Source organism: Aptenodytes patagonicus, chromosome 6, assembly GCF_965638725.1.
Source record: "Aptenodytes patagonicus chromosome 6, bAptPat1.pri.cur, whole genome shotgun sequence".
NCBI lineage: Eukaryota > Metazoa > Chordata > Aves > Sphenisciformes > Spheniscidae > Aptenodytes > Aptenodytes patagonicus.
This window is the reverse complement of record NC_134954.1, coordinates 49,621,956-49,641,336: the sequence shown is the minus strand read 5'-3', so window position 1 is coordinate 49,641,336 and position 19,381 is coordinate 49,621,956. Positions and strand designations below refer to the sequence as shown.

The 19,381-nt window shown below is 37.1% G+C and overlaps 1 protein-coding gene across 6 annotated transcripts in view; it reads right to left on the bottom strand.

The window, feature by feature from the left end:
• LOC143162320 (titin-like) overlaps positions 1–19,381 on the bottom strand; it is a 245,966-nt gene that overhangs the window by 110,304 nt on the left and 116,281 nt on the right. The window contains exons 149-175 of one of the 6 annotated variants that reach the window (XM_076342523.1): positions 18,908–18,988; positions 18,165–18,248; positions 17,425–17,511; positions 17,144–17,224; positions 15,991–16,071; positions 15,342–15,422; positions 15,017–15,127; positions 13,641–13,721; positions 12,838–12,921; positions 12,455–12,535; positions 11,736–11,819; positions 11,255–11,404; positions 9,525–10,493; positions 9,334–9,417; positions 9,001–9,084; positions 7,401–7,484; positions 5,824–5,907; positions 5,454–5,564; positions 4,976–5,101; positions 4,630–4,713; positions 3,573–3,656; positions 2,413–2,496; positions 2,043–2,153; positions 1,647–1,868; positions 1,317–1,415; positions 976–1,059; positions 239–322 (exon numbers count right to left, since the gene is read on the bottom strand). In XM_076342523.1, the coding sequence (XP_076198638.1) occupies positions 239–322; positions 976–1,059; positions 1,317–1,415; positions 1,647–1,868; positions 2,043–2,153; positions 2,413–2,496; positions 3,573–3,656; positions 4,630–4,713; positions 4,976–5,101; positions 5,454–5,564; positions 5,824–5,907; positions 7,401–7,484; positions 9,001–9,084; positions 9,334–9,417; positions 9,525–10,493; positions 11,255–11,404; positions 11,736–11,819; positions 12,455–12,535; positions 12,838–12,921; positions 13,641–13,721; positions 15,017–15,127; positions 15,342–15,422; positions 15,991–16,071; positions 17,144–17,224; positions 17,425–17,511; positions 18,165–18,248; positions 18,908–18,988 (3,480 nt within the window). Of the gene's footprint in view, positions 1–238; positions 323–975; positions 1,060–1,316; positions 1,416–1,646; positions 1,869–2,042; positions 2,154–2,412; positions 2,497–3,572; positions 3,657–4,629; positions 4,714–4,975; positions 5,102–5,453; positions 5,565–5,823; positions 5,908–7,400; positions 7,485–9,000; positions 9,085–9,333; positions 9,418–9,524; positions 10,494–11,254; positions 11,405–11,735; positions 11,820–12,125; positions 12,207–12,454; positions 12,536–12,837; positions 12,922–13,640; positions 13,722–15,016; positions 15,128–15,341; positions 15,423–15,990; positions 16,072–17,143; positions 17,225–17,424; positions 17,512–18,164; positions 18,249–18,907; positions 18,989–19,381 lie in introns of all 6 variants that reach the window. The other 5 variants (XM_076342517.1, XM_076342519.1, XM_076342520.1 and 2 more) reach the window with 5 other exon arrangements.

Here is a 19,381-nt window from a genome sequence, read left to right as displayed (position 1 = left end):
CCAAATGACGGGAAGACTCTCATTGACAAGAAACAAAGTGAAGGCATTTAAAATAATCTGTATGTTGTATTTAGAATTAAGAGATCAGAACTAATTTCCGAAACATAATAACAGAGGAAGAATTACACAGAGACCTACAACATACAGGTACATGTGCGAAGAACGACAGAGCAAGAAAAAAACTGCACAGTAATGAGAGAAAGGTGTCCAGCAGCCTCTAGGTAGGTACTTTGTATACCTTCAACTGGTAAAGCTTCTTCTACTTCTGCAACTGGAATTTCTTTTGCTTCTTCAGGCTCATTCTCCTTTACAATTTCATATTCTTTAAAGAATATTGACAACTGGTGTAAGTTTCCCATGATAAGATCATTTCACATGAAAAATTATGTAGATATCACTAAAAAGAGAGCTACTTCAATAGACACAGACAAATACACATTAGGATAAGCAATTGCTCAGTATCTGTTACCTTTTCAGTTAATGCATGTTTTTGAAAAACTACTCTCTTTCTATGTAAGAATGAATCAGGGTTGTGTGAAGGATAGTATTTTTTATGTGTACAATATAAACTAAACATTAAATTTGTGGATGACTCATTGTAACTGGAAAGAATAAAAACCTCAATGCTCTCAATTAATTTAAGATTGTAACAGCAATATAAATACTAGGTTTTAAGAGACTCTAATTTAGTGGGAATTGATTATTATCTTAAAACGAGACATACTGTGTTAGGAATATCCTGTGTAGGAGCACATGTCACTTAAAAATATTTAATTTTGAAAGTGATATTTTACTTCCAAATATGAAAATATAATAGTAGATACAAGAAACATAGACTGGTGTAATCTAAAATATGAAGTGAACAATTTACAAACGTTACAATGGGAGAAAAAGGGCAACATCTATTTTAAAGCTTATGTTTGGAAGAACAGGACAAAGGATTGTCTTTACAGTAATAGCTATGATGGCATATACCTTCACTTGGTAGTGGTTCAGGTATTTTTGGAACAGGAACAGGTACTTTCTCCTCTGGGACAGGTTTCTTGGGCACCTCAGGCACTTTAAAAAATAATAGTTCCTTTTATTTGCATGTGTATAAATGTACATATGAAACATAAAAAAGACAAAGACACCTAGCACACAGAATATCGCAGTAACAGTGGCCATAACCATGAAAGACTGTTTGTGCTCCAAACAGTCTTTCCCAAGGTAGTCTACATACAACTGACACATTTCATAGACTCAGATATGAACAAAGGAAAGAGAGACAAATAGTAAACATTTCTACTTAGGAGATGCCTCCTGGCAATATATACCTTTGGTTGGAGGAGGCTCTGGTTTTTTAAATTCTGGCTTTTTAGGTGTTGTAAGAGGCACTTCCTCTTCTGGGGCAGTTATCTCTGGCACTTCAGGTGCTTTAAAGATATTAGTAAATTTTCATTTTTGTGAACATTAAGATACATTTATACATACAATAGTGAAAAGTGTAATGACAAAAAAGAGTAAGGCATTCAAGACTTGAAGAATAAAATTTTAAGTGACAGATTATTCACTCGGATACCTAAGCACTGCATACATAAGTTAAACAAGGGAAAAAGTATTCAGAGAATAGAGAAAAGGAGAGGCTCAGTCACTGATGTATATACCTTTAACTAGAGGAACTTTATGTTTTTTAAGGACAGGCACAGGCTCTGGTATTTTTGGCACAGGCACAGGCTCTGGTTTCTTGGGCACAGCCACAGGTTTCTTTGGTACAGCCACAGGTTTCTTGGGCACAGCCACAGGTTTCTTGGGCACAGCCACAGGCTTTGGGGGAATGACCACTGGCACCTCCTCTTCTGGCTCTTCCTCCTCGGCCACCTCAGGCACTTTAAAGATATTAGTTCCTTTTACTTGACCAAGATAAAGGTCAGGCACATACAGACACAACATGACCAAGTGCCGCTCTCACCCCTCCCCACAGAATGCAGAGGGGCAAAGAGCACTCAGTACTGCGGCAACCCAGAGGGCACGGCAGGCTCTTTCAGAACACCACCGTATACCTTCAGCTGGAGGAGCTTCTGTCTCTCCAGGTGCAGCAACTGGTGCCACCTCTTCTGGTGCTTCCTCCTCCTCTTCCTCTTCTGGGACCTCTGCCTCAGGCATCTCAGGCACTTCAAAGATATTAGCGCGTTTCATTTTACATTGGTGAAAACACGTGCCAAGTAGGAACAAAAACCAGGGCAACACAGACACAGAACATCACAACAGCCAGCTCAAAACCTCACACACATGTGCAGCACCGTTTACTCAGCATGCACAACCTCAAGAATCTTGGTTTGGAAACAGAGACAGGCCAAGGGAGGGTAGGACAACGCTTAAGAGAAGAAGATTATATATCTTCTTTGTTAAGTTATCCATGAAGACAGGTACCTCTGGGTGCTGGAAGCTCTGGTGCTTTGGCAATGACCACAGGTACTTTTTCCTCACGAGTAGCCTTCCTGGCCACCTCGGGTGCTTCAAAGATATTAGTAACAGTCAGTTTTATACATTAAACAGGAAGATGAACAATGAAACATAAACTGGAGATGCACTCATGGAAGTAACAAACTGGTCTCATGGTATCGACCTCTCTCTCTCTCTCTCTCTCTCTCTCTCTCTCACATACAAAACCATACACGAGCACAGGCACAGAGTGGTGATGCCAAGTAGGTTCTGTGAGAAAACTGTTGGCTATGTTTAGGTACAGCTTGAGGGTGAGGTGTGACTTAGGATACCCCCCTCTGTACTCAGCAGCCTTCCCTCCCTGGGAGGAGAGACTGTTGTTCTCCGCCCCGCTGGGATCTGACTCTTCCCTGGGAGCAACCTCAGCCCATATCTTATCTCTTGCCATTCCTCATAAATCTGCTGGTGCTTTGCACTCAGCAGTGTGGGCAGTCACAGGGTGAGGAACCCAGTATTTGTCCTTTGTCCCTATTTCTGTCCTTCTCCATTTCCATTCTTTGATTATGCTTTTCTTTTTATTGGCTTATTTTCGTATCTTAAGTAGCTCTTTTGACTCAATTTTCATTTCACTGTGATAACTTCCACAGCCTGTACAGTTCACTGGATTTTATAACCATTCCTTCTTCATTATAAACTCTAAAATTATCAGCATTTTCTTTAAACACGTGATATGCTGTCACTTCTTAGTTCCCTCATATGTGCATTTCTGAGTAAAAATTGGTTTTTCATTTTGCAAGATTCATGTCTATAATATACACTAACAGACTGTCAAAAGAGTCATGGAGACATTCACTGTGTCAATTTGAGATAACAAAATTGGACAGTAACCTGAAAAACTTATGATCAAGTTTTAAAATATAACATTTTAGTATCTGCTGATTCAGAATATGAAAACAAAACAGTATATTCAAAATATTATTTGAGTTATTTATACAAAATACTAGATAAGTGAATTCCTAACTGATACACAGCACAGAACGTAGAAATTTCAGGTGATCACAAATGGATGGGATAACAGGCATCAGAAGTAACATGTAAGACAGTAAGAAACAGTCTAATTCAAGCTGATGCACAGGGCATCAAGGTACCTCGAACTGGTGCAGGTTCCGGCTTTTTTGGCCGAGTTACAGGTACGGGCTCTTCCAGAACACCTTTCTTGGGCACCTTGGGCACTTCAAAGATATTAGTATGTTTTAGTTTTGTGGGCGCTACAGATGTATATGAAACAATAAGACAATCAATAATACATGCATGCGGTCTTCTTTGAGAAAGTGCTGTGGTTACATTCAGTCATCAGTTGTGCTTTGCTTCAAACACATGGAATGACCAGGCTGTCAAATATGTCACACAGGAGATGGGAATTCTGTGTTTAGTTTCTGTTTCTGAGTCAAGGTGGAAATGTAGAAAACATATGCCGTCTTTGTAACAGCTGATCAGAGACTTATTTATGGAATCCTACTGGTTTTGAGTATCAGTCATGTATCATTCATGACTACTTTGTCATTGTAACATAATTTTTTTAGGAAAGTAACATTTGCCTTATCATTACTACTTTTTTCTATCAATTATTTCCATTCTTTACACCTCCTCTTCATTTTCAGTTTTCCACAGTTCCTGTCTTTCTGAATCTATTGTTTACAGAAATATATACTTCCTCTCCTCTCATTTGGATTATATTAATGACCCTTTCATGTGCTAATAAGATCATCAGTAGGTATATCAAGTCTTTTGCTAGGAAATTTACCTCATGTATCCTGGCATTAACTTACTTTTAAAGAGGTAGAGAACTGATATTGCTGCTGTCATCCAGCAATACAGTCTATTAGAAAATTCAGGGATGCAACATTATATCCTTTAAACTGAAGACTTATTTGCAGGCCTTCTTCAGAACAACATGCTATCCTGTTTAAACTAAGCATTCAGTAAATGTTAATTCTTAAACTTTCAAAAAGTTCAGAAAGCTGCAGATATTTTTCAAGGAATTGAATCTAGTTTTTCTGTCATGTTTTTGGCACCCCACATTGCACTTCATATTTCTTACGCACCTATCTCCAATAGGTTATCACCAGAAAAATTAGTTCAACTTAAGGCCAGAAGAGCATGATTTTTCTTTCTAATGATGATACTAATAGTGATGACATGTACCTTTGGGTGGTGGTGGTTCTGTTTTTTTGGGTACAGCAACGGGCATTTTTTCTTGTGGGACATCTTTCTTGGGCACCTTGAGCACTTTAAAGATATTATTTCCTCTTAATTTCACAGTTTAAAAAATACAAAAGGTCATAACACTTATGATAAAATCAGAGTTTAGATATTTTTAACACTGTAACATTCCTCTAGAGACTGGTTGGTTAGTCACATATGCAAAGATAGGCACAGCAGAGGCTAGGGGTAGAGGACACGTAACAAATCTTACACAAAAGAAGGGATAACAAATGAAAATATTAATCAATACACTAAAATAAAAAGCAAATCCCCTCAGAAGATATACCTTTAGCTTGTGGAGCTTCTGGTTTCTTGGGCACAGCCACAGGTTTCTTGGGCACTGCCACAGGCTTTGGGGGAATGACCACTGGCACCTCCTCTTCTGGCTCTTCCTCCTCGGCCACCTCAGGCACTTTAAAGATATTAGTTCCTTTTACTTGACCAAGATAAAGGTCAGCAAACAGCCAAATGGCAAGCAGCAAAGCAGAAAAGTAAACCCTTGACAGACTACCAGTGAGTCCTCTTCAGACAACCACTCTTCCTTCAGGTGGAATACTCGCAGCAAAGACCCAAAGTATGGACTTATGAGTGAGTGCTTGCTGACGAGCCGCACCCTCTCCTGCAGGCATGTGCAGGCACATACAGACACAACATGACCAAGTGCCGCTCTCACCCCTCCCCACAGAATGCAGAGGGGCAAAGAGCACTCAGTACTGTGGCAACCCAGAGGGCACGGCAGGCTCTTTCAGAACACCACCGTATACCTTCAGCTGGAGGAGCTTCTGTCTCTCCAGGTGCAGCAACTGGTGCCACCTCTTCTGGTGCTTCCTCCTCCTCTTCCTCTTCTAGGACCTCTGCCTCAGGCATCTCAGGCACTTCAAAGATATTAGCGCGTTTCATTTTACATTGGTGAAAACACGTGCCAAGTAGGAACAAAAACCAGGGCAACACAGACACAGAACATCACAACAGCCAGCTCAAAACCTCACACACATGTGCAGCACCGTTTACTCAGCATGCACAACCTCAAGAATCTTGGTCTGGAAACAGAGACAGGCCAAGGGAGGGTAGGACAACGCTTAAGAGAAGAAGATTATATATCTTCTTTGTTAAGTTATCCATGAAGACAGGTACCTCTGGGTGCTGGAAGCTCTGGTGCTTTGGCAATGACCACAGGTACTTTTTCCTCACGAGTAGCCTTCCTGGCCACCTCGGGTGCTTCAAAGATATTAGTAACAGTCAGTTTTATACATTAAACAGGAAGATGAACAATGAAACATAAACTGGAGATGCACTCATGGAAGTAACAAACTGGTCTCATGGTATCGACCTCTCTCTCTCTCTCTCTCTCTCTCTCTCTCTCTCTCATACAAAACCATACACGAGCACAGGCACAGAGTGGTGATGCCAAGTAGGTTCTGTGAGAAAACTGTTGGCTATGTTTAGGTACAGCTTGAGGGTGAGGTGTGACTTAGGATACCCCCCTCTGTACTCAGCAGCCTTCCCTCCCTGGGAGGAGAGACTGTTGTTCTCCGCCCCGCTGGGATCTGACTCTTCCCTGGGAGCAACCTCAGCCCATATCTTATCTCTTGCCATTCCTCATAAATCTGCTGGTGCTTTGCACTCAGCAGTGTGGGCAGTCACAGGGTGAGGAACAGGAATCCCATCATCATTACTATTCTCTCCTTTCTTTCTCTTCTGTTTTTTTCAACTCTTCCACAGTATGTGGGTGCTTTTGGCTTAGTGAGGTTTCAGGGCTTCTATAATCCTGTATTTAGAAATTGCATTTGGCGAAGGTTAAAGGTCTACCTGCAGAGTGAGCAAATTTCCTTGTTCTCCTTCTTTGTGTGATGCAGAATTGTTCTGCACAAATACAGAAGATCTGGTGGTCTTGTACCTAATAACTATGTGCAATTCAATTATAGATTTGCAGAGCCCACTTTCTTGGATCCCCATGAGCTTATGGTCAGAAAAAAGGTACATCAATCTATGACTACAGCCATACGGTTTTCTCATATGAAATTTGACCATAGAATGAAGACCATCCTGATCTACTATGCATTTGAATAAGCTCTGCATTTGCTAACGAGCTTGAAGTATCTGTTATTTAGGACATATGCCCAAGTCTTAAAATACTACTGTCCTATCTATGTATGTCCCTCTTGTCACTTTGGGACTTCTTTTCCCAGAGCAGCTTCAGTTCCTTCACAGTCCATTGAACCTGGCTTTCCTCCTTATTCTCTCTGAAGTGATCAGTTTTTATGATTTTTTTTTTTTGTTTGTCTGTTTTTTAAATATTGCTGTGTCATGACTGTGTCTGGTTGTTACTACCACACAATAGGAGAGGGCTGCCAGTTGGTAGTGGCTAAAGAAAAATACTTTAGGTAAAAAACCCATTTATATTACTTGAGATTCTTGGCAAAATGATAAAGACAGGAGTTTACATTAACAATCCAAAGTAGAAAGCTCTTTCCCATGTATCTTATCAGTTTTGATATATAGGATTTTAGATTCTGAACACATATGAAGGAGACTGGGATAGTCCCTCATGATCTGTATGTATTTGCCATTCTAACAATAGAATTTGTACACAACACAGAACGTAGAAATTTCAGGTGATCACAAATGGATGGGATAACAGGCATCAGAAGTAACATGTAAGACAGTAAGAAACAGTCTAATTCAAGCTGATGCACAGGGCATCAAGGTACCTCGAACTGGTGCAGGTTCCGGCTTTTTTGGCCGAGTTACAGGTACGGGCTCTTCCAGAACACCTTTCTTGGGCACCTTGGGCACTTCAAAGATATTAGTATGTTTTAGTTTTGTGGGCGCTACAGATGTATATGAAACAATAAGACAATCAATAATACATGCATGCGGTCTTCTTTGAGAAAGTGCTGTGGTTACATTCAGTCATCAGTTGTGCTTTGCTTCAAACACATGGAATGACCAGGCTGTCAAATATGTCACGCAGGAGATGGGAATTCTGTGTTTAGTTTCTGTTTCTGAGTCAAGGTGGAAATGTAGAAAACAGATGCCGTCTTTGTAACAGCTGATCAGAGACTTATTTATGGAATCCTACTGGTTTTGAGTATCAGTCATGTATCATTCATGACTGTGTTTTCTGTGCTGTTTTTGGCAGTCACTATCATCTTTTTACTTGTCATTTGGATTTTATCACTATTTTTATCCTTCAGGTTGACCTTACCTTCAGAAAGACTTCTGCCTTTGTATGTTTCCTCTCTTTTTTTGCTTTGCACATTCTTTCATAATGGCTGTGGCTTCCATTCTAACCACTAGATGCTGCTTATAACTGTTTCCTGTTATATTCATTTAAATGCTTTAAATATCATCACTGTGAGGTGGTACTTCACTTGAGGAATGCCATTGTATTTCAGATGGAGAGACTCTGGTGGCAGAGGGAATGTTTATTTCTCTGGCCAGTGCTTGGGACTTTCTAAAGGAAATGAAATGATGCAGCACTGCATCAATCTATGGTGTGTATAGTTTTAGAGTATCTTAAGTAATTTTTTAGTATTTCAATTATAAATTCTCTCATCCTGATTAATCTGAGAAAATAAATGCCTCTTACAAGGTTCAGTGAATTAGGTGTTCACAGGAACTTTACAGCTCTTTGGTGCTATTCATACAATGTAACAGCTTCACAAATCACAGAGTGGAGAATGTTGACATATGACCAAAATACAGGCAAATTATAATTAACAGTTTAAAGAAAAGATTCTGCTCCATGGTGCTACCCATGGCAACACAGGTACATAGAGATATTTGCAATTATTTTGCTCTATGTACAGAAACTGCTACTCTCTGCTGAAACCTTCAGTTTCTGCTTATTTTGTCCTTTCTCATAGAATCATTTAGGTTGTAAAAGACCTTTAAGATCATCGAGTCCAACCATAAAACTAACACTGCCAAGTCCCACTAAACCATGTACTAAACCATCCCTACTAATAATGTGAACAACAGTTTATGCATTCATTCTCTTGTTAGCATCCATAAAGTTTTGCCATTTATTGGTAGACAGGAGTTCATCATACCTGCTTGATTTATTGCTATAGCCTAAGAAATCAAATCTTACCTCCTGAACTTTTTGAATATGCCAAAAAAACAGTACAACAAAAGTTTGGATGGTTTTAGTTGAGGAAACATTTGACGCCCCTGCACAACAATTCGTATTTGGTACATCTCTTCCACATTTTAGATATCAGAGTATATAGTGAAAGATCAATTTAAAATTAGATTCATTTTAAAAAAAACAACCTTCCTTATGTTGATAAACATGGTGTCATGTACCTTTAGCAAGTGGAGCTCCTGGTTTTTTAGGTACAGCAATGGGCACTTTCTCCTCTGGGACAGCCCTCTCAGGTGCCTCAGGCACTTCAAAGATATTAGTGCATTTCATTTTACAATTACAATACAACTGAACATAAGTACAGAGACTGAAACACAGAGGACAATAGAAATGTTTTGAAGTAACTATTTGGCACACACTCGTACTCAGTCTGATTTGTTTAGCAGGCATCATTTAAAACCTCAGATTTGAAATGGCAGACAGAACAAAAGAGATTAAGATAATACTTAAGAGAAGTTTAGGTGTGTTTATCATGTATTCATGATAACACGTACCTCTGGCTGATGGAGGTTCTGATTTTTCAGGAACAGCTACAGGAATTTTCTCTTCTGGGACAGTCTTTTCGGGCATTGCAGGCTCTTTAAAGATATTAGTATCTTTTAGTTACATGTATTAAGCTTTAAAACGAGCAGTGAAACATAGTAAACTCAAGAGAAGCAAAAGAGATCCTATTCATAAGAGGTACCTTTAGACCGTGGAGCTGCTCGTTTTTTAGGTATAGCAATACTCTCTCGCTTTTTGGCCAGCTCGGCTGGTGGTGGTTCCTCAGGTGCCAAAACAGGCTCTGGTTCTTCGGATGTCACTTCAGGTTTTGGTTGTTGAAGTGCCATAGAAGGCTTTATTTTTTCGGGTGCTAAAAATGGTTCTGGTTCCTCAGGCACCACGACAGGTTCTGGCTTGCAGGGTGCCACAACAGGCTTCGATTTTCTGGACACTGCAATAGGCGTTGATTTTTGGAAATCTGCAACGAACTTTGTTTCTTCAGGTGCTACAACAAGCTCTATTTTTTGGGGTGGCACAAAAGGTTTGGTTTTGGAGGGCACCATAACACGCTCTGATTTTTGGGTTGATGTGACTGTCTCTGACTCCTTAGGTGCTACAATGAGCTCAGGTTCCTCAGGGGCCATGAATGGCTCTGGTTTTTGGGGTTCCACAAAAGGCTTTTGTTTTGAGGGCATAACACCATGCTTTAGCTTTTGGGGTGTCACATCAGGCTTGGGTTCCTCAGGTACCACAACAAACTCTGGTTTCTCAGGCACTACAACATGCTCTGGTTTTTGGGGTTCCACAACAGGCTTTTGTTTTGGGGGCATCACACCATGCTTTAGTTTTTGGGATGCCACATCAGGCTTGGGTTCCTCAGGTAGCACAACAAACTCTGGTTTCTCAGGCACCACAACACGCTCTGGTTTTTGGGATGTCACAACAGATTCCGGTTTTTGGGGTGCCAAAACAGTCTCGGGTTCCTCAGGTGCCACAACACGCTCTAGTTTTTGGGGTGCCACAACAGGCTTTTGTTTTCGGGCCACTCTAGCAGGTTCTGGTTCTTGAGGTTCTACCTCTTGAGGCTTTGGTTTTGGGGGTTCTGCAACGGTCTTTGGTTTTCGGGAAACTGGAACAGGTACTTTCTTTTCTGGGAAAGTTGTCTTGGCCACTTTATGTACATAAAAGATATTAGTGCTAAATTTAACAACTGCACAGACAATCATACCAAATTTAAGTGACTCATAAAACATAAAACCACAATTGTAATGAAAACATTAAAAACATATCAGGTATCAATCATTTATGTTGGTCTTTTTAAGGATGAATATACCACATATTGGCTTTTCTTCCTTTTCTCTCAAATGTACACACCCCTCCCTCCCAAGCCTTATGCCCCCATATGCAAGTGCACATGTGCACTGGTAGTATAACTTAGGCTATAAGTAAAATCCATGAAAATTATAAACAGAATGGACAGGACAAAAGATATTAATAACATTGCAGGTAATAAGCTGAAGACTTTCAAGAATTAGCAGTGATGGCATCTAATTTTTCTTCGTGGAGCTTCTGGTATTTCAATTACGTTGATATCTTCTGCTTTTAGCTACTAGAATGGCTACTTTATTTTCTTCTACTATTATCACTGTAAAGATATTAGTTGTGGTTGTTTTCACGAACCCAAGTGGGTAGAATAGTAGGAATAATCAAAAATAATAAGAAGAATTGAAGTATAAAATACAGGCAATTCAGACATCTAAGATTTGTCACTATTCTTCAGAAAGACCCATGTATGTCTGTTTCACACACATATGCAGATACATAGAACAAGTATAATTTAGCATCTCAGAAAACATAAGGCCTGGAAAATCACAGTGTTAAAGAAAAGAGGAAAAATATTGCTTTTGTTATTTTATTAGTGGTGAGATTTACCTTTTTCTGGTAGAGGTTCTGGTTCTTCATGTGCAGCCTCTGGTTCTGGGACAACCTCAGGTTCTGGTTCTTTAGGCACAACCTCAGGTTCTGGTATTTTAGGCACAGGTATTTTCTTTTCTGGAACAACTTTCTTCGGCACCTCAGGTTCTTTAAAGATATTTATTTGTTTTACTTTCAGAAATTTGAAGAATAGGAATCAAAAAGGTGACAATAGCTCCAAGGTGAAAATTATCAAACAGCATCAGAAAAAAAAAATACCCCTTATAAATAGTCTGTGTTTTTTTCATCTTGCTTGTTGCATACTATTAATAGCCATTGTTGCTTACTGGGAGCTATTCACAAGTGAAGAAGACAACACAATCTGTAACATTTATAAACATTAGAATATAAAAAAAGAGGACAACACAAACTTAAAAAGATAATATTTAGAGAAACAGATTAAAATTTATGTGCAATTTTATCAGTATTGAACATGTACCTTTAGGTGGTGGAGGTTCTGGTTTTTTAGGAACTTCAATGTGTACTTTTTCTTCTGAAACCACTTTCTTGGGCACCTCAGGCACTTTAAAGAAAGTAATTAATTTTATTTGTATGAAATTCAAACATATGTCTGCAGCATTAAGACACTAAGAAAAAATAAAACTCAGGGACATCAAAAGCATCAGTAGTTTTAGATATGAATATCAAGTTTTTTCTTTGCCTACAGAAAATTCTCTCTGATGTCTCACTGAGTACAGATGCAAAAACTACAATTTAAAGAACAAAAATATTTTCTGAACATTTATAGTAAAAATAAATTACCGATATGTTAAAATGGTACCCTAGACAATGAAGGGGTTTTCTTTCATTAATTGTGTACAGCAGTTACCTTTAGCTGGTGGAGGTTCTGGTTTCTTTGGCACTTTAACTGAAACCTCTTCTGGGACCACTTTCTTTGGTACCTCAGGCACTTGAAAAATATTAATAACTTTTACTATAAGAATTTCATAAACAACATTAAAGCATAACAGCAGAATAATATTAGTGAGAACACTAATTAGCAACATCTATTTTTTTCACACAACACATTTGTTCACTTGAAAAACCTTTGACAACAGAAGAATATTCTAACAGAGGTCTTGGGTACTGTCTTCTATAGTGTTAAAACAATAAGAGTGATGTTTTCGATTCTGTTAATTTTGTCATAATGATGAGTACCTTTAGCTGGTGGAACTGCTGGTTTTTTAGGCTCCGCAACAGGTATTTTCTCATCTGGGACTTTCTTGGGCACTTCTGGTACTTTAAAATTAATAATTATGTTAATACTAAGAATTTAAAGCAATTGAAATAGCATTTAAGTGGAAAAAGAAACAAAAAAAGGACACCAGGTAACATCAATTAAACATAATACCCTCTCCCAAATAGGCTTTTTGCTCTCAATCTTGATTGAGAGTCATTTGAGATGAGGAAAGAGGCTGCTGCCAAAAATTAAATACAAAAATCATGGTTTATAAGACAGAAAGATGGGGAAATAGTATCAAAAAGGTCCTATCAATGAAAATAAGACAAATTATTGCCATGGTTTTATCAATGACACGTACCTTTAGCTGGTGGTACTTCTGGCTTTTTAGGCACAGCAACTTTGATTTTCTCTTCTACAACTACTTCCTTGGGTGCTTCAGGCACTTTAAGGAAAGAGATTATTTTCCATTAATATATGGAATTTTACAGCTATGTTCAAAACTTTTCAGTAGAAATTGCAAAGTAGGGAGGTTCTTAATGGAGCCATTGATTTTACATGTTTATTGACTTAAGGTTCTTTTCTGTCCCTGTAAAGTATGAGGAAACACCTCAGAGTCTTTTGGAGTTTCTTCTCCTTCTACATTACATTATTTTTCCATTTTTTTCAACCACCTCCCAAATCTCCGTTTGACTAAGGCTACCATCGTCCATTCAGTATTCCTTGTCACATTCTTCTATGCATGATGACTTCTTAGTATCAATTTTTCATTTATGCACGAAGAGTATTCTCCCATGTTAGATATCTGTATCACTTATTCTGTACTTTGAAATTATTAAACTCTCTTTTGGGGCTGATTTTTCACCATCAGTCAGGAATATTCCAGATCACAGAACCCCTGTTTTCTCTTTAAGATTTCTGCTGTGATTCTCAAGTATCAGTCTCATCTCTGTCCAGCCACATCAGTATTTCTAACACACTGGGACACTGATTACAGCTATGATTCAAAAAGAAGAATTTTCAAAACAGTAGTATATATAGAACTGTGGGCACAGAAAATAAAAGTAATAGGACAACACAAACTAATCAAAAAACTAATCTGCACAGTCAAGGCAGAGGTTTTTTTCTCTTCCAAATTTTAGTTATATCTGCAGTGCAACATACCTTTGGCTGGTGGTGGTTCTGGTTTTCTAGGCACAGCAATGGGTACTTTCTCTTCCAGAATTTTCTTGGGCACCTCTGGCACTTTAAAGAAAACAACATTCATTTTTGTTATATTTAAGGCATTTAAAAATATGTAGATTATTAAGAAGAAAGAGTCTCACAAGAAGCATATCAGAAAGAAACATAAGATCAGATATAAAAAGAGATATGTCATGCAAAAAATGTTGTATACTATTACATAGTACCAGGATTTTTTATAAATGAGAAATAAAGGGTAATTTTTTTCTTCTACTGTAAACCCTACTGCTCAAGAGAAAGAGAAATCTCTTCCTCAGAGAGTCACTATTATTGACATATAAGCTTTAGGTGGTGTTACTCTTGGCTTTTTAGGCACAGCAACGTTTACTTTCTCTTCTGAGACAGATTTCTTAGGTGCCTTGGACACTTTAAAGATAGTGTACTTATAAGAATTATGAAAATAAAACAAGCAGTACAGAGAAATAAGACAAAACAAGTAGATGTATAGGGATACTCTGACAACAGTTACATGTTCTGAAAAGTCTCAGTGGTTCTATCCCTCTGGCAAATAACAGTTTGAAGTGACTTTGCTAGGGATCTTGTGTCACGCAGTGGTGACATGCCACACAAACCGCTAGTTCAGACAGACTTCTAAAATATCTGAATGAATTGTAATGACTGGTTTGTGTGCCTAATGCTTTTTTCATTCAAAGTTAAATCAATTGACCCCTAAGTTTAACATGAGCAATGTGAAAGAGGAAGTGTATATACTTCTTGTTTGAGTACTGATAGAATTTCTGAGGCTGTTTATAGTACCTATAAACACCCATGAAATGAAAATGTACCTATAAACACCCATGAAATGAGACTGTAAATCTCACTGCGTGTTGACTCAGCTAGAGTTTTCCTTATTTTTAGTCCCTTTGACTAGTTTCTGATAAAATTTCTGTGCCATCATGATGGATTACTCTTGGGTAGAAGAAATAGACAAACTCAACTAATTTTTAATGATTTAACAACAACAAATAAGGGACAGAAGAACCTGGAAGAAAAAGGAGAAGGAAAGGATATGTTGACCTATACCTTTGGCAGGTGGACCTTCTGGCTTTTTAGGCAGACGGACAGGTTTCTCTTCAGGAATAATTATCTTGGGCAATTCAGGCACTTGAAAGATATTTACTGATTTTAATTTTAATTTTATGACTTAAAGATTAGTTGAGAAACAGGAAAAGGGACATATACAACATAAATGCCACAAATCTGACACAAGTGGACCATGAACTATTAAATCAGAAATGATGTAAGAAACAGAGATGTTGTCAGCAAAAGACCTCAGTTCTATTAGGCTATCAAAGTACCTTTAGATGGTGGAGATTCTGGTCTTTTAGGCACGGGAGTAGGTTCTCGTTTTTTAGGTACAGCAATAGGCACTTTTTCTTCTGGAACATCTTTCTTAACGACTGTGGCCACTTTAAAGATATTAGTTCATTTTAAGAATTTATATAGAACAGGAAGAAAAGTCATAAAAAATCCCAAGTTTGTAATGTAAGTAAAGTACTAAAAGAACAAACACAAATATTAATTACATTGAACAAGAACTAAACCATGAACATGAATAATTTAATTTTCCTGGAGTTCATGACTTTGCAAATTGCAGGAAGAGATGATGAAGAAGATATATACCTCTAGGTGCTGGAGCCTCCTCTTTTCTATGAACAGTAGAAATTTCTTCTTCTATGTGCATCGCCTCATAAACTTCATGTACTTAAAAGATATTAGTTTAAATAGATTAATTTACAATATCTTCAGAAAACAAGACAATATGAAAGATAAAGAACAAATACAATCAAATATTCAAGTTCATCTTAAGATGAGGTCTATTTTATATTTATCCTCAAAATTAGGATTCTTTCAAATGAGGGAAGAAAAAAAAATCTCATATTCTAACTTGATCTGATCTCTGCAGCTTGCCAGAAGAAAAATGTGTGATATGTCGTAAACTGAGCTACTTCCTTGAATGCAAAGAGAGAGGCCCTGTCTGTCTGAGCTCTGTCACTTTTTCTATTTTTATTTCCTTTTTTCCCCTCGGACTGATCTCAAGTAGCAGGGTCCCTTGCAATTGTCTCTTTTGGACTTAAAGCTAATTTTCCCCTTAAGAACAACTACAGGTGATACGATTTTTACTTTTTTTTAAATGAAGTTTATACTGTTACAGCTAGCTAAAGCTGCTAACTAAACTCCAGTTTCTGGTAGACAGAATGTTCTCAAAATAAAGATTTATATATGAAAACATATTTTTTATCTTTCAAATCCTACTCAAAATTTCTTGTACCTTTAAGGTGTGAAGCTTCTTCTTTAGGTAGAACAGGAGGTATTTTTTCTTTGCGGACAGCTTTCTTTGGTACTTCAGGAACTTAAAAATATTGGTTTATTTTAGAAATTTGCACTAGGAAATCAGTAGTACAGTTTTGTAAAACAATAAAAAATTCTACTAGAACAATATGAAAATACATCGTATTAACCTGTGAATACAACTCAACAACTTCACTTTCTTGGAGTTCACTGTTTTTCTAACTCCTAGCACTTACAGGTCTGAATTTGCCCTTCTCTGAAAAGATAGTATTTCTTCTCAAACAACCTTTAGGAATTGTGGCAATTTAAAGGGTTTTATTTTGTTGAAATTTCAAAATAACCTATAAAAGCAAGGCAAAACTCCAGTGCAATTAACTAAATATTATGTTTCAAACATCTATAGAGTTCTTCAGCACTGGAATTTTATTACAAAACTATGTTCCTATGAAAAAATTTTTGTGGCTTTGTATTTTGTCCTGATTTAAAGTCTTACCTTAGTCTTGACTTTATTAAAGCCCCTGACGTGAATGCAAAGAGTGTTTCTGCAACCAAGCTTCTGCCACAACCTTTTAGATATTTTTTTAATATGTTGTCAGACAAAGTATTTTGGGAAATAGATCATGAGACAAGAAGTCAAAAAAATGTAAGGCTAATCCCCGGCCCTGCTATGAATTTCCTGTCTATTAAATTTCTTTGTATTTATCTGATTTCTTTTTAAATTTTAAATTCTTGATGCAGAATGTATCAATCTGAGCAGCTGCTAACACAAGACAAAAATAGGAACTTATAGAAAATATTCCTTGAATGTTTTCCTAAATGATGAATTATTCTGTCCTAATAATTGTTCATTAGTTTAACATATGAAGAAAGATGCTGAAATATTTTTGGATTTCTTTGTAAATGGTTGCAAAATGATTATGTTTTTAATCTCTGATCTCCCCATATGTATGCTCTCTTTCTAAGATAAAAACAAACAAACAAACAGACAAAATTTACAACAAGAGATCAAATGCAAGAAAACAGTGCATATAGCACCTGGTCATGTTGTTCAAGAAAAACAAACATGTTGGATTTCTCACTTGGTACCTCACTTTTGAAAGAGCCTAGAGAAAATCCATTTGGAGGTCATGTACCTTTAGCTGGAGGAGCTGCTTCTGTAGGTACAGCAGCAGGTATTTTCTTCAGTGGGACAGCTTTCTTTGTCACTGCAGGTACTTCAAAGATATTACATTTTTTAAAGAACATTGTAATATACAAATTGTAAGTAACAAAGAAGCAATGACACATAGCATCTAAGGAAACATTAGAATGAACACATTAAATGACAGATCAGCACATGGATGGAAAGATGAAGATGAATAACTAATTTGTAGGGAACATATTGCTTTATAGATTGCTTGAATAGTTGGTGTACCTTTAGCTGCTGGAGCTTCTGGTTCACTGGGAATAATAACAGGGACTTCTTCTTCTTCTGTTGGAACTTCTCCGTAAACTTCAGGCTCTTTAAAGATATTAGTTTATTTTACATATTCTAATATTTTTTACAAGACAAGATTAGAAAGACAACTTATAATGCAAAAATGCAGACATGTATATGGACAAAGAGCTGTTTGAACATAAATTATTTAAATACCTCATTTCAACCTGATCATTTAGCTACTGTTGCTAGAAGTGACCATTCCCAGTTAGTAAAATACAAGTTTACAGAAATATTTCATTTTATTTTCTAGTTACTTAGTTCTGTGTATTAGATAGAAATTGTAATTGAATTTCACATGTCCTCATCTGGCATTAACTATCTATATCCCAGCTCAAAAATTAATTAAGTCTCACTCAGGATGGCTCTTAAACCACTGTCTACTTAAGTTCATTTCTTTGGTCCAATGTGGCTAAGGTTCTTTCCTGGATCAGAAACTTAGTTTCTCTCTTATTTATGTTTCTTTCTCCCATTAATAGAGGAGAAAAGAACATTTTAAAAATGCTAAACTATAACTAAATTTGGGGGGAGAGAGGGTCTCAAAGACATGGATGGAAGTTACTTTTAAATAATTTAAAAAAATAATTGAAAATGTCTCATATTTTACAGAACACTCTAGAGCATGAATTGATATATTCTCTGCAATTTACTGGTTGGTAGATGTGTCACTGATGTACCTTCATACAAAGGAGGCTCCTCTTCTCTAGGAATAATGGTGGGTACTTTCTCTTCAAGGACAGCTCTCTTATGAAACTCAGGAACTTCAAAGATATTAGCTTTCTTTTAGTAACCTCAAAATAATTTTCAACTTTTAAAATCCCAAACAGAAATAAACCCAGAAAACTAAGTTCTTTTGAGGTCCCAAATACTGTGCCTTTTCGAGAATGAAATATTATACAGTTCTAGAACTGTCTTGCCGGAACAATTAATTATGTGAAGAAATTTATAGTTTCTGCTCTCAAAGAGCATAAGCCATTTGCTTTTCTCACTGTATCATCGTGCTTTTCCTTCTGATACGTGTAACGGCTTTAATGGTTTTAACTTACTAGCTCTTGCCCTGTTACTTCTCCACCAATATCATGACCAATCTATTGCCTTCAAAACCCCAGTTTAAACTAAATTCACAACTATATTACAAATATAAAAGCACTGAAGGTTTACATACTGGTAGTGTAAGTAGCGATACCTCCTCAGCATGTTTTCATTCATAAATCAATGTATTTACTGTTTAGCACATGTATAGCACATATCTGAAATGTTTGCCTCAGAGTTTTATCACTCAGAGCTGAATCTGCACGTATAGACTAGATACTCTTGCCATGGTGTAAAGAACATGAGGATCATTTTAGAAGATGTTAGCTGGGGAAAAGCGACACAAATATTTCCTTTCCATAAAGTCCCATATCAAAGGTTCCTTTACCTTTCATTGGTGGAACTCCTATTTCAGGTGTACGTGTAGGCTTCTTTTCTTCAGGGACAGTTCTTTTGAGAACGGCTGGCCCTTTAAGATATAATTTACTTTTAGGGCTTTCAAAGTTATTTGGAAGAAGTTAGAAAGAAGAAAAGCAAATCTAACAAGGAAGATTCGTGAAACAACAAAGGATTAAAAGCTTCTTGAAAGAACATCTATGTTAATTTTGAAGATTAGACAGAAGAATAACACATTAAAAAAATATTATTGAAAGATGGCCATACATTTGGATGGTGGAGTCTCCTTCTTTTTCAGAAGAAACAAAAATATTCTTTCTTTCTGAACTACTTTCAGCTTAACAACAGAACACACATTTTTTAAAGCGACTCTCCCATATTTTCAACAAATGACTTGAAACCAAGAGGCAAAAAAAGACAATCACAAACAGTTGAAAAAAACACTGTGGGGACATAAAACATATGC